This window comes from Helobdella robusta (assembly GCF_000326865.2).
Source record: "Helobdella robusta unplaced genomic scaffold HELROscaffold_107, whole genome shotgun sequence".
NCBI lineage: Eukaryota > Metazoa > Annelida > Clitellata > Rhynchobdellida > Glossiphoniidae > Helobdella > Helobdella robusta.
The window spans coordinates 229,353-244,762 of record NW_008703606.1 but is presented as its reverse complement, the minus strand read 5'-3'; the positions used below and the strand labels follow the sequence as shown (position 1 = coordinate 244,762).

General features: G+C 32.6%; 3 protein-coding genes across 3 annotated transcripts; 1 reads left to right on the top strand and 2 right to left on the bottom strand.

The window, feature by feature from the left end:
- Positions 1-200: 200 nt before the first annotated feature.
- Positions 201-1,458, bottom strand: HELRODRAFT_183437 (hypothetical protein; the record flags this gene model as incomplete). The annotated part of the gene is made up of 3 exons (XM_009012471.1): positions 201-436; positions 856-959; positions 1,343-1,458. 3 exons carry the CDS (start codon positions 1,456-1,458, stop codon positions 201-203), a joined length of 456 nt encoding a protein of 151 aa, XP_009010719.1.
- A 2,072-nt stretch (positions 1,459-3,530) lies between these two features.
- HELRODRAFT_91633 (hypothetical protein) lies at positions 3,531-3,680 on the top strand (the record flags this gene model as incomplete). The annotated part of the gene is made up of 1 exon (XM_009012470.1): positions 3,531-3,680. A coding segment is annotated over one exon (150 nt), but the record flags the coding sequence as incomplete, so codon positions are not given.
- Positions 3,681-8,082: 4,402 nt separating this feature from the next.
- Positions 8,083-11,993, bottom strand: HELRODRAFT_183435 (hypothetical protein; the record flags this gene model as incomplete). Its single annotated transcript, XM_009012469.1, has 3 exons — positions 8,083-8,180; positions 8,382-8,664; positions 10,299-11,993. The coding sequence occupies 3 exons, from the start codon at positions 11,991-11,993 to the stop codon at positions 8,083-8,085; spliced, it is 2,076 nt and encodes a 691-aa protein (XP_009010717.1).
- Positions 11,994-15,410: the final 3,417 nt, after the last annotated feature.

Here is a 15,410-nt window from a genome sequence, read left to right as displayed (position 1 = left end):
TTATTTGATAATTTTAATAAAATCTCATTTTTTTTCGTTTGATTTGTTTTTGACAAAAAAAAACAACGTAACTGCTTAAATGTGATACTTCAATTTGAAAAATATTTTAACATTAATTTAAAATAGTCTACAGATAAAATAATATGATTGATTATTTTATTATAATATTAATAAAATTTAACAATTTATTCAACTTTATCTTAATCTTCATCAGCCGTGAATTCTTCATAATTAAGGAATCCGTCTTTGTTAAAATCTTTCGCGAATTCGCTCTTCACGGATTTTTCAATTTCTTTTTTGTCAGTGACACCAAATTTCTTCAGAAGTTTTTTCAGTTCGGTTTTTGAAAGTAGCTTATCATTTCCCGCGAAGTTGTTAAAAATTTCGATTGTATAACTATCAACCCCTTCTACATACTCATCATTATCATCATAATCTGAGAATAAAAATTGAAAGAAGTTTCAACAGTAGCGGAGCGCACAATTGAGCAAAACCAGTATTTTTAAAAATGAACCCTAAATTATTTTTGCAGTTGTTTTCAGGGAATATTAAAATTTTCTTGAATTTTTGCATCCCAAAACAAAAAACTTAATTGTCTTAAATAACTTCACTAATTCAAAAAAAAGTTTGAACCCAATTTGCAACACATTTGAGTATTTATTTGCTGATAATTGTTAGCCGTTGAAATCAGTAAGAATAAATAAGAATATTGGACGGGTCGATTGTGTGAAGGTCAAGGTTTCTGGCTCCGGTGTTGCAGTGAGGGTGATCGAATGCAGGGAGATCCATGTGGTTGGTGCCTGTGAAAATAACTGAAGAGAAAGTTGTTAAAAATATATTTGAAAGAAATCTAACCAGCAGTCGCCAGTGCAAAGACTGTCAGAGCAGCAAGGCACATCAGAAACATCTTCATCTTCTTGGGACGGGTAGCTGTCGGTTTGGTCTGCAAAACTTCAAAACTGTAAGTTCATGTCGATAATATCAAATTGTTTTATTTGAAATTAATTTAAATCTTGCAAATTTAGATTTTTTTATACTAAATTTTGTAAAAAATGAAAATAATAAAAAGAACATATGAATTTGAATTTGAACGGGTTGAGATTATTATTATTTTTGTTCAAATGAACCATGAGTGAATATTCGTTGAAAAGCAAATTTTTGCTGTTGAAAATTTTAAATATTTTAAAAACTGATTTGAATTTCAAATACTCAAATTTTCATCATTTGAATTAAAACGGCAGATGTTCATATGCAAATCAACTGCAAACAAAATGCAAATGTTGTTTCAGAAAAGTTTAAAAAAAAATAATTTGTCATAAATATTTTTTTTATTTCCGCTAACTATTCAAAATCCCGAATACCAGGAGTGACTTGGTACCAAAAGCGCAAAAACTTTATTATGTGTTTGCCTGAAGCATAGTCTATGTTCTTGCTCACTTCATCTGGATTGTAGTGCATGTGTAACAAGACAACGAATCAACAATAATTTGAAAGGTTGCACCCTTTTATAGTCGTCCGTTTGAGAGTGGTATTATATAGGGGGCTGCTGGGACGATTCCAGGTTCGACTTACGGAATTTAGGTTTTCTCTTTTTGACAATCCCTTAGCAAATTTTACTTTTTCAATATTTTATTTGTATCTATTTTAAAAAGTTTATACCATGGCTGTTGTTGTGACTACTTGTGTATTGTGGTGCGTGTTGTTTGTGCAATTTCTTTTATTTGTTGCCAATGACGTGTTTGGTTCTATTTGGTTTTATTGGTTTTCAAATGTTTCTTGTTATGATAGGACTTTTATGAACACTAATAGAGCATTTATTGCCCCGTGAAATACTCTTACCGAAATCTAAAACAAAAGCTAAACGAACAAACAAACAAACGAACAATTTTAGTAAACTATAATTTATTTTATTTATTTTTTGAAAGCTGCTAGAATGTGCTATCACTATCATGAAAAGTTCAAGCAATTATTTCAAAAATGTTAATAGTCTATAGATTTTATTCAATCTAGCTAAACGTTATTAAATTAAATAAGATTAAATCATTTTAATTTAATGGTATTAAATTGTAAAATAATTTATTCATCAGATATGTATTTGAGGAAAGGAATGTGTTCATCGATGTTCCCATCTTTCGTGATTATCTCTCACAATTCCCTGTTCTGATCCTCTTCTCTCACTCCACGATCTCTCAAAAGATATCTCACTGAGAGTTCTTAGGCTCCAATCGCAAATTTTGGATATTTTTTTCAAAAATCAATGCGGCCGCTTCTCCTTTAGCTGATTGCTAGCTGTCAGTTTGGTTTGCAAAATTTCAAGATATTAAGTTGGAGTTAAAATTTAAATGTTTTAAACTTTGTCGTTTTTTTCATACTAAAATTTTTGAAAAGTTGAAATAAAAATAAATATGAAAATAACAAATAGAACAGATGGAATATGAACAGATTTAGCTATATCTTTATTTTCTGTTATTTTGAATGACTCGTCAAGAGCATTTATTCAAAAGAGTCTGCGGAAGTTCATTCAAATGAGAATTTTTGCTGAACAAAATTTAAACCTGTAAAAAAACTAATTTTATTGAAAAAAATATTTAGCATTAATCTTAAAATTAAAACAAATAATAATAATAACAACAATAATAATGGGAACATCCTTTTATTTTCTAACTCCAAATACCAAATATTAATAATGAAATAATTATAAAATCCTATTTAATCTAAAATGCTCGTCACTGCAAGTGAGTACATTTTAGAGGGGCTGGTTTAATTGTTCAATTGGGGTTCAATCATTCTTATTATTTGGCGTTATCAATCAAATTTTATGGTAAACATAGAGTTGCAATAAAGTTAATAAAAAGACAATAATATATTGTTATAACCGTGATACCGAACGCACTGGATTCTAGCGTATTCTGGAATGTTCTAGTGACTGGAGCATTCTAGAGTATGCTAGAATCGGACCATCTGGAAGAATCTAGAAACGACGCTTGCGAAGAGTATATAAGCGCACGTTGCAAGAAGATTCTTGATTAGTGATATTCGTGATTAGTGATATTCGTGATTAGTGATATTCGTTATTAGTGATATTCGTGATTAGTGATATTCGTGATTAGTGATATTCGTGATTAGTGATATTCGTGATTAGTGATATTCGTGATTAGTGATATTCGTGATTAGTGAAATTCGTGATTTTGTGAATAGCGATTCGGTGAATTATTTAAAGCGATATTTGATTTGTTTGTTGACGTTGTCATAGCGATAGATTTTGAAAGATTTAAAAGTTAATTGTTGCGTTAGTGCAAATTTACTGGAAATAAACGATTAGTTGATTTTTTCTGTAAATAAAGTTTAATAACTAATAATAGTTGATTTCTTCTGTAAATAAAGTTTAATAACTGTTTGGAATATTTTATTCAATCGAAGATTTGAACCCGTCGCATCGTAAATCGGTTACGACAGCGAGAATATTATAACATTGGTGTCAGAAGTGGGATCTTCGACCAGCGAATTACTACTCAGAGAAAAAGAACACGATGTCAAAACTGTGTGGTTTGAACGTAGTTCAGCTACGAGAAGAACTACAGAAACGAAGCCTTGTCACAAGTGGCAACAAAGAAGTACTAGTAGCACGTCTGAGAGAAGCTCTCATTGACGAAGGTAAGAACCCAGACGAATTCAAGTTTGATGGTGCTGATGAAGACAATGAAATTAGCACAGGCACGTTTACAACCGCTAAAATGATGGAACTTCTGCTTAGTATGTCAACTGAAATAAAGCAACAGTCCGAACGACAGACAGAAGAGTTAAAACAGATCAAAGAACAGTCCGAACGACAGTCCGAACGACAGAGAGAAGAGTTAAAACAGATCAAGGACCAGCTAAAACACGTAAAATTGGAAGTGGCAGAACAGATTGAAGAACAGTCAACAAGAATAGAAATGATCGAGCAGAAACTTGATCGTCAGACCGTTGAGGTAGATCACAAGATAGACAAATTGAAGCGAGAATTGGAGGAATCCAAAAAAGTGACCATGCCGTTAGAGATGTCCTGGAACGTTTATAAAACCCAGTTCGAAGCAGCGGCAACTAGTAATTGTTGGAACGGAAAAGAACGAGCAACAGCACTGATACTGGCCCTGCGAGGTTCAGCAGCAGAGGTTCTTCAGACGATTCCGGCGGAGAACCACTTCAACTATGAAGTTCTGGTTAGCGCGTTGGACTTACGTTATGGTGAAGAACACATGAAACAGATTTATCGGTCTCAGCTTAGAAACAGAACGCAACGATCTGGTGAATCCATTCAGCAGCTGACACAAGATATCGAACGGTTGACATTGCTGTCGTATCCGACATCAGACCCCAAGCATAGAGACGAAACTGCATGGATACGTTTATCAAAGCTCTTCGTGATTCGGAACTCAAGCAATCCCTTCTCTTGTCAGATAAACGAAAACTCAAGGATGCCGTTGCGCACAGTCTCACTTTTGAATCGGCAAAGCAAGCATCAAAAAGTGACGTACGTCTACGCCAAGTACATGAAGAATGCTCTTGCCAGAAGATGGTTGTGAAACGCGAACCCCAACAGCATGGTGTACCCCAATGCTGGATTTGTAGTGAAAAAGGCCATCTACGTCGTGATTGTAAACACCATTGGAAAATGCCTGGTAGAAGCGAACAAAAATGGTCTTATTCCTGTCAGAATAATGAATACCGCTAAACACACTATTAAAATTAAAAAAGGCGAGGAAATAGGTAATTGCCAATCAATAAATTTGGTGAAATCATTAGATATGGAGCAACAGGAAAAGGTTCTACCAACTGACAAAGGTAGACTCAAAGAACTTACCAAAAATCTACTGGATGAACTCAATTTGTATCAAGAAGACCGTCTAAAAGCCGAGAAATGATAGTGGCTCGAAGAAGAATCATACGTTTAGACTTTAGAGCCATTTCAATTGGGCAACCAATTTGGCCAATTTTCTATCAAAATAAGGGTCGATTTAGACGGAAGAAGTAAAAAAAAAGTAAGTTGAAAAAAAAATTATTATTGGTTATATTCGACTTGTAATCTTTTGTAATTCTCAATTCAATTTTTTCACACACACACACACACACTTGTTAAAGGGATTGTCACGGAAAGAAACATGAATTTTTGAAAAAATTTAAATAATTTTTTTGAACTAGATTAAAAAACTAATAAAAAGTTTGAAAAGTTTATGCTTGAATTTATTTTTTCATAACATTTTTTTATTTGACTCAATTTCAAATTGTTCGCTAGTCTTTTTTTTAATAAAAAAAAACACCAAATTTAGCGCTCTATTGATTATATTTATAAAACGTAATATCAACGGCGCTGGTTAAGCCAAAACAGCATATATTATATTTTGAAGCATTGTTAATAATCATCGTATCTAACTGATTAGTAAATTCGGATAAGTCGTCAAATCAAAATGTCACCATCCTGGTATCTTATCTAATTTAACGTACGGGTTAGTGCTAGCTTATTTTGTTGAATAGATTTCTGAAGAGATTTAAGCTTATTTTGCTGAAGAGATTTGAAGAGATTTAAGTACCACTAACATATCTCAACACAGTTAGCGTTGATATAACAGCACACTCTACTTAATAAGGTAGAGAACCAGACGTCTATATCATTATTATTAGCTTTGACAACGGTTCTCTGGTTCGTTCTCGTTTTATAGGTTTCCGTTTCGATCCTGTCTTGGAGAATTTTTAGATATTCGCTTGATTTGTTATGATTGAAATTGTTCATATTTCATAAGTAAGGGAAAGTGGTTTTTTAAAATAGTGGCTAAGGTGCGTTGATTTATCATGTTAGAAAACAATAAGAGAATCAACATACCCGTGGTTTTGCAATATTAAAGGTACAAATAATAATTATCGTGAATTAAAGTATTTAGATCAAACTTCAGTTAATATCAGAATAAAACGCAGTTTATAAATGAAACCTATTTGCAAGTCACGTGAATAAATGTAATGTAAGAGGGAAGGATAAACGTTAAGTAAATGCAATTGTATATCTCTTCAAAGTGTTCTACCAGCCCATTTCAGTTATTATGTATTTGTTGCTCTCCTCTCCATCTTTCTATTTTATTCATTTACTCTTATCGAAGCTTGTGTATTCATCTTATGTATTTTCTCAATGTGTGATTGGTAATGTGTGAGTGAATGTGTACTGCATTATTCGTTTGAAGCGGTCTAAAGTCCGTATTATAAAATTAAATTGTTTTATACAGCGTTGTGTTTTTAACTTCATTCTTTAATGCTTACTCATCTTAGGATCGCAACATTCAACGCGAAAGTTTTAATTCTTTAAAAAATTACATCTTGCCGTGAACTACCTTTGAAGTTGTTTTTATCATTTGTTGGATAATTTTTTATCTTAACTAATGACACCACAAATCAATCAATCAATCAATCAATCAATCAATCAATCAATCAATCAATCAATCAATCAATCAATCAATCAATCAATCAATCAATCAATCAATCAATCAATCAATCAATCAATCAATCAATCAATCAATCAATCAATCAATCAATCAATCAATCAATCAATCAATCAATCAATCAATCAATCAATCAATCAATCAATCAATCAATCAATCAATCAATCAATCAATCAATCAATCAATCAATCAATCAATCAATCAATCAATCAATCAATCAATCAATCAATCAATCAATCAATCAATCAATTAGCTTATAAAGCGCTATTTTAGCGATGTTCAACAGCGCTCCTCAATGAATTTTGAAAACAGATGGGTCTTGAGATCCGCTCTGAACTTCGCAAGTGATGGAGAAGTAGTCAGAGAGGTAAGTAGAGAGTTCCAGAGAAAAAGACTAGAAAAAGCAAAAGCAGATTTGGCAAAAGAGTGTTTAACACGAGTTACATGTCATTAGAGATATTAACTACAACCAGTGGCGGATGTCGAGAGTGGCCGGGACACTCCTTGGCCGGGACACTCCACTTCCAAATTGTGGGAAGGTTTTTAATAAAACTCAGAAAAAGGACAAAATAACCGTTTTGTGTATAAAATCGACCGTATTAGGACCTTTACTATTTGTAATATACATTAATGATAGTGGTTTAGGAATAAAGTCTAAAATCTCAATATTTGAAGATGACACTAAATTATGTGCTGTTGTAGACAACTATGAAGATACTGAAATTCTGGCATGCGATCTGCCAAATAATGCAAATGGTCTGAGGATTGGCAGATGGTATTCAAGACCGACAAATGTGAAGTCATACATATGGGAGCAAATAACAAGGAAAACGTATTCAAACTTGGAAACACGCCACTAAATAGTGTAGAAAAGGAAAAGAATCTAGGGGTGATAATCTGTCGGAATGGTAGGGTAGCGTGGCAATGCATCGAGACAGCTAAAAGTGCAATCAGGACTCTGGGTATGATAAAAGTAACAGTAAAAAGCAGAGACATGATCGTCACATTGAACCGATTAAAGCATTGGTTCGACCTAAGTTGGATTACTGTGTTCAGCTTTAGAATCCAAATTAACAAAAGGACAAACATATGCTTGAGAATATTCAAAACTGGCATAGATTTGGAAGGAGACAATATTTTACACAGTATTGTATGAATTTTACCAATTACAACCAAAAATGTTAGAATTCATACAATACTGTATATATATATATATATATATATATTGTCGGAAATTTTAAAATAATAAATAATAAATTAATGAGGAGGAGGAGGATTTTTAAAAGGGTGACAAGGTCCCACGTTGGGCGCCAATTGTCGAAAATTTTAAAATAATAATAAATTAAAATGATAAGAGGAAGCAATCTCCTCCTCTATCTTTCTCAGGGAATTTTTGTATGGTCCGACAATAATTTTTGTGTATATTTTTATCGTGAGTTCGACCAGTCCTGTGTGGCACTGGGCTTTTTCGAATTATATGATTTTACTGAGTAACACACGAACGCGTAAAAATATTCGATAACAATTTTATTAATCGACGGAAGTAAATAAAAGGAATTGAACTAATGAACTCTATAAGAATGTAAATGTCAATGAACAAACTGGAATACAGGAATTAGAACTCTTCTTGTTGGGTCTTCAACTTGGAATATGTTTCTTGGCGTTTTAATCGTACAACTTCGACGTGTGTATCCGATGGTGATGTCGATACAACTCCAATAAATAAAAAAAAAAAAATGAATCACAAAAATCGGAGCCTATGGAAATTCCAAGCTGCGTGTGAAACTATACCAATGAGTATAGAATCCAGCAAAGAACCCTAGGTCCACAAATAGCACAAGAAAGAAAAGAAGGAGGCGGATTCGTTTTCACAGAACCCAAGGCTGTCTGTCAGTCGGTCGGCTTTCGCACAACCTTGGCCTGTTTTCACTGGGCCGTCAAGTCTGATCGGCTTTCGCACGACCAAGGGCCTGTTTTCACTGGGCCTGTCAGTCAGTCGGTCGGCTTTCGCACAACCCTGGCCTGTTTTCACTGGGCCGTCGAGTCTGATCGGCTTTCGCACGACCAAGGGCCTGTTTTCACTGGGCCTGTCAGTCAGTCGGTCGGCTTTCGCACAACCCTGGCCTGTTTTCACTGGGCCGTCGAGTCTGATCGGCTTTCGCACGACCAACACAAGACAACAAGAGTCAGAACAACACTGGAAACAAATTGTGTGACTCTAGTACGCGTGCGAAACTATGCCAATGAGCATAGAGTCTCGTACCAAATCCACTTTTGAGAACTTAAGACGTTTCTGAAACTATGCCAATGAGCATAGAATCATGCATTAAGTCTCTTAGATACCAGAATAGGCACTGATTACTCGAAGCTGCCTAACTGGTGAACCCAAGGCTGACTCTTTGAGAACTTAAGACGTTTCTGAATCTATGCCAATGAGCATAGAATCACGCGTTAAGTCTCTTAGGGACCAGAAGAGGCACTGATTACTCGAAGCTGCCTCACTAGTCAACCCAGTTTCTTTAACTGGTAAACCCAGTTGCTCTCCTATTGGTTCTGGTGTTTTTCTCAGCCACTGAAGCGCTGCATGATCTGTTCTTATTTTGAATGAACGACCGATCAGATACTTCCTGAACTTTTTCACAAATGTTATAATTGCAAGTAATTCTTTCCTGGTTACATTGTAATTCATCTCATGTTTATTAAATAACTGACTACCGTAACAAATGGGTTTTTCTACTCCATCTTGTAATTGTGAAAGTACTGCACCCATAGCTTTATCTGAAGCATCGCAATCTAAAATAAATGCATCCTCGTCATTAGGTAGAGCTAATATTTCAGAACTGATTAATTTTTCTTTCAAACTATCAAAAGCAGTTTGGCATGCGTGCGTCCATTGAAACTTGTTACATTTCTTTGTCAATTCATATAACGGAGCTGCTATTTCTGAAAAATCTGGTACAAATCGTCTGTAGTACTGGCACAAACCTACAAATGCTCTACTTTGTTTCAGTGTAGTTGGTACTGGCCAATCTTTGATTGCTGTAATTTTAATTGGGTCCGTTCCGATCCCTTTATCACTAACTATATAACCTAAACAGCTAACTGATTTCTGCATTAAATGACACTTCGACGGTTTGAGCTTTAAATTTGCCTGGTGCAATCTTTGAAACAACAGTTCTAATCTTTTTAAATGTTCGTTTAAATTTTTACTAAATATGATTATATCGTCTAAGTAAACTAAACAGGTTTCAAAATTTAATCCTATCATGATATTATCCATTAATCTTTGAAATGTGGCAGGAGCGTTACAAAGTCCAAATGGCATTCTAGGAAATCTGAAAGTACCGCGATGACAAACAAACGTGGTCTTATTTCTGTCTTTAGGATGAACTTCAACCTGATGATATCCTGATCTTAAATCGAATGAACTGAACCATTGGGATCCAGACAACAAATCGAGACATGAGTCTATTCGAGGAAGTAGATACACATCTTTAATCGTTATTTCATTCAACTTTCTATAATCCACACAGAATCTGTAGGAATTATCTTTCTTTTTAACTAATACTAAATTAGAAGCCCATTCGCTCTGACAAGGTTCTATAACTTTTTGCTGTAACATCTCTTCTAACAAATTGTCAATGATTGGTAGATGTGCTCTAGGTTGCGGTCGCAATGCTTGGCGAAATGGTCTGTTTGCTCCGGTATCAATTTCATGTTGCGTTACATTAGTTCTTCCTAAATCAAACTCGCTTAATGAGAGAATATTTTTATACTTCAGCAACAACTTTCTCAAGTTACCACGAATATTATTTGGACACTGGAATGTACCTCATCAACTATTGTTTTTATAGTCTCATCATATTCTTTGGTGGGCTTGTTATTTGATTCTTGAACTTCATCATCAACTACAACTACTTCATGTAATTTGGTGATTACTTGATCCTTAGGTATTTCAACTTTCTCATCAGATATGTTACATACTCTAATACTCGTAGACGGTTTATTGACATCAATTAATGATCTCGCAGTTAACAAATTGTTTTTGATTTTATTTATGCTAGTTGACCATGCTGTATTCTGTCCTAAAGGCTTCAAATTTGATTTTTCTATAAACGTCTGAATGAACATTTCACTGCGGGGTGGGATGACAGCTGTAACTTTCGAAATGCATCTTATATCTGTTTCTTGTCTAGATTTTACGAGGTTGTAACTTTTTCCGTTTATTACAACACTACTCCTTCTAAAATTCCAAATGCAATTGTTATCATATAACCAATTCTTTCCTAGAATTATATGATCAACGTTTGGTGACACATAGAAAGTTGTAAGAATCTTCTGATACTTAAGTTCTAATGGCAGTGTAATTGTTCCGTTTACTATTAACTCCATGTTATTAACTGCATACAATTCTTTGTTACTTTTCAAAATTTTCAAATCATCAACAAATTTCTTTGGACAAAGATTCACATCTGCACCACTATCTAGTAGGCATTTTAAATGTTTGTTTCTAAATACAGCTCCTAAATGAACTAATGCTTCCTTATCGTGGTTACACTTGTAGGGCGTTTTTACTGTTTGAACGTTTCGATTTAATCTCGTCGTATTTTTAAAACTACCAACATTTTGTCTGAAGTTATTAGTGTTCACTTGACTGAAGTTTCTGTTATTTTGCTGATAATTACTTTTTCTTTGGTCAATCGTACTGTTGTTTCTGACTAAATTATTATTATTTCCAAACTTATTGTTAACATCTTTTCTCTGATTGTTATTTCTGGTTTCAAACTTATCTCGTTTAATCTCATCAATCATGCTGAACAATTTTTCTATTTTGTTATTCATATTTGTAATTGGATCATCCTGTTTAACAACATTGGATTTCTTATCATCAAACTCGTCATTATCTTGAACTATCTGAATTAAAGATCTCGAATGACTTCTCTTGCCATCATCTGATAAAACTTTATATTTTTCATATAGTTGACATACTTCATCTAATGTTCTTGGTTCTTTGTCCTTTACATAAAACATGATATCTTTATTACCAATGGCATTAATTAAATGTTTTACTGCAAACTTTTCTCTCATGGCATTACTTAACTCTGGATAGGATAGCCTTGACAGTCTGTTAACTTCCTGGGACACATCTCGAATGTTCTGATCTTTTTGTAATCTAAGCTGCGATAAACTATACTCGTGTGTTTCTGAATAGTTCGATGGTCCAAATCGTTTAAACAACAGCTCTTTAATCTCGTTATACGTGACTGTGTCAATATCTGGTAATTCGTGAAATACACCTCTTGCTTTCCCATCTAGTGCATGCAAAAGGGATAGTGCTTTTTCTTGTGATGTCCACTTATTTACTTTTGCGGTTATTTCAAATTGACAAAAATACTCAGTTATATCTTCTGAGCCATTAAATCTACTAACTCTCCACTCTTTAGTTTTACTAAAAATTCTATTATTTACATTTACTTCCTCATCTGGCATCTCACTTTGCCTAGGATGTGTTTTGCGATTTGGCATGGTGCAACTCAAATACAAATCTTAATACTATCAAAATATCAAATGTGTGCAATTACTCGATAATGTAATAAAAATGCAAAAAAAACAAGAAAAATTGTTATATTTTACAACGAGTTACTCAGTAAATCAATCGTAAACGAAATTCGATACTTCAAAAACTGAAGTAATAATTAAAAGTAAAATGGAAACCTCGATAACTTGAAAAATTGTTATTCGAAGCCCCACGTTGGGCGCCAATTGTCGGAAATTTTAAAATAATAAATAATAAATTAATGAGGAGGAGGAGGATTTTTAAAAGGGTGACAAGGCCCCACGTTGGGCGCCAATTGTCGGAAATTTTAAAATAATAAATAATAAATTAATGAGGAGGAGGATTTTTAAAAGGGTGACAAGGCCCCACGTTGGGCGCCAATTTATAAAAGACGCTAGCAGAATATGACACCCTGGGAAGCCAGTTATATAAAAATATATTATATTATAAATATATTATATATATATAATATAATATATTATAAATATATTATATATACAATTTATAATAAATACATGAAACTATTTATAATAAATTAACATCCATTAGTGCAGGCTGAGATAAAATTCTTCTACATTCTGTTTTGTATGGTATTGTTTAACCATTGAATGAATTCCTTTCAACGATGAAGTTAGGGATCGATTAGGTTATTTGAACGCGCTTTTAACTTATTTTTATTATTAGAAGTTTGATCAAATATTCTATTTGATCATAATTATAAGCAGCTTGTATTTAAAAAAAATTTACTAACATATTTTTTAATAATTTATAAGCTTCCAAACTTTTTAATGAACACAAATCTTATGAATCAGTCATTAAGGATGTACTGACAAATTCTTTCTGCATTGTTTGTAGGCAAACAATCTGCACTTTAGTTGCCATTACTTAGTGACTGTTGAAAAAATTGTTAGAACTGGTCGATAATTTTTTTAAATAATTGGGAAATATATTTCTGTATGATATATATAATTGATCGGAATAATGTGGGTAAAAATTAGCATTAACCGTACCGAGAAAAAGCATTGTTTGATCTATGAATGCAAGTAATTAGATGCATTGTTGAGAACATTCATATTTCCGGATTTCTTTCCAAATTCAGACACCGACAGGATGCAGTGCTGAAATGGTCGGTGTCACCACCTTTCATACATATGTTTAATAGCGCTTCAAACACCGGAATGATTAAATAGCGTTATATAATTTATTATTTGATTATTGTTATCTTTGCTGTATTTGTAATCTTTGGATGGAGGATTGTAAACAAAAATTAAATCTAAGCTAAAAATCTAGGTCCTCCGTAGTGAGACTTACAATCAGGTTTCGAGCTGAGAAAGACAGGTTTCAAGCAGTGAAGCGAAGGCTTGAAGCGAGGTTTGAAGCGAAGTCGTAAATGTGATTTATGCAGGTTTTACTTGGATTAGTTTAGTGTTTCTATCACTATTCAAATAAACGTTCAACAAAGTTTGTGTTTGAAGCAGTTGTGTTCATCTATCGGCTATCTTGAACCTACGAAATAACGAACACTTGACGATCTTTGGAAGCAACACTGTTGTTGGAATTGGAAATCAGGGTCTGTAGTAACGAGCATCAAAGTTTTTAAAGTCTTCGTTGTGTTAGAATGTTTCACGTTATTAAAGCCCAATGTCAATTTTCGAATTTACCTGAAATTTTTTAACATGTTAGCGCAATTCTACTTAAGCTTAATTTTTTGAAAAAAAGATAAAAACAATAATAATATTAAAGATTAGAAACAACAATTGATATATTTTTTTGAGTATTTATTTAATTGGCCTTTTTATAAATGATCTCTGGTACTGCTATAAATAATTGTTACCATTTATAATAATAATTATATTGTTATTATTATTAGCAGCAGTAGTAGTAGTAGTAACAGTAGTAGTAGCAGTAGTAGCAGCAGCAGTAGAAGTAGTAGTTTTAATAGAATTATTATTATTCTGGTATATGGGTATGATATAAATGAACCACGCTCTTTCAACTTTTTTATTTTAATCTTTAGCTTGATTTCTTTGTTTAACGATAAGCGTTTTGATTTTATGCTTTAGACTTTATTTCAATTATTACAAAATTTATTTTCTACTTTTTTCACTGTTTTAATATAAATTTTCAGATCTAACAAAATATAAAATATATTTTTAGAAAATTCGTTCATATGGTGAGCCTTGGTTAAAATTCGAATAAATTTGTATTGATAGAATCAAACAGATTGCTGAAAATGAGTCTCATTGCGAAATTTTTATATTTTCAAAAAATTGCACATGGACGGGCAAACGTTGTTTTGTATCTTGGTATGAAATTTATCGGCGTCAAACTTTCAATAAAATAGCAAAAAATAAATAAGTTTTAAAATTACGAAAATAGATTGCAAAATGCCAGACAAAAAACATGCACCTGTATCAATATAGGCGAGCTGGTCAAATATTTATCAACGCGAATTATTTGTTTGATGAAATTTCGTAACGCAATTTATTGAGCATTTGTTTATTTAAATAGGCGTGTAGCATATTACTTCGTTGATCTATTCAGTTTGAACAAGATGAGTTTTTTCACAAATTTTTGCGGCATTCTCTGTTCTCGTCAATCAATTCATGAAAATATTTTCACGGCAATAAAATGGATATTATTGTCTAGTTTTTTTAAACTGAACTTCAATCAAAATTACAATCAAATTAAACCTCAAATATTTGTAGGTTGCAGTGTTTGGTTTTATTTTATTTTATATCCGTTCGAGTATTAAGTAACACAAAAACTGCTTTTTTCTCTCTCAGTAACACTTTCTTACGTAACAAAAATATTTTCTGCAATAAAATCATAATCTGTACAAACCCTTTCTATTAATCAATCAATCAATCAATTATTTATATTTATATAGCGCAGTTTATTATAAACTGTTTATAAAATTAAAATGAAAATGTGAAATAACACAGTATAATTTGTTCCATAAATCTGCACTGAAATATACGAAATACGTGTTTTCCATGAAAAAATAAAATTTTTGATAAATTTAAAAAGAAATTATTTTTTTTTACATAAAAAATATTTTACGTAATAAATTTCAAAACCCCTCCTCCCCTATTATAACACTTCATAAGGAAATCTTAGTTAGATCCCCTTCTTACGGATCGCTACATAATAGCCCCTATATTTGATATGACATTTTCAATATTTTTTATATTGTAGACGCATAATAAAACTCCTCACTGATCTCAGCACTATCATATGCTGAAATAAATAAATTGACCGACCAACGACTCACACAACTAGAGAATAAATAACTTACGCCAAACCATTGAATTAAAATTCCTATATGTAATTCAATGGTCGCGCGCTACAATTTAAATTAGCTTAATTTAGTTTTCAAAATTTAA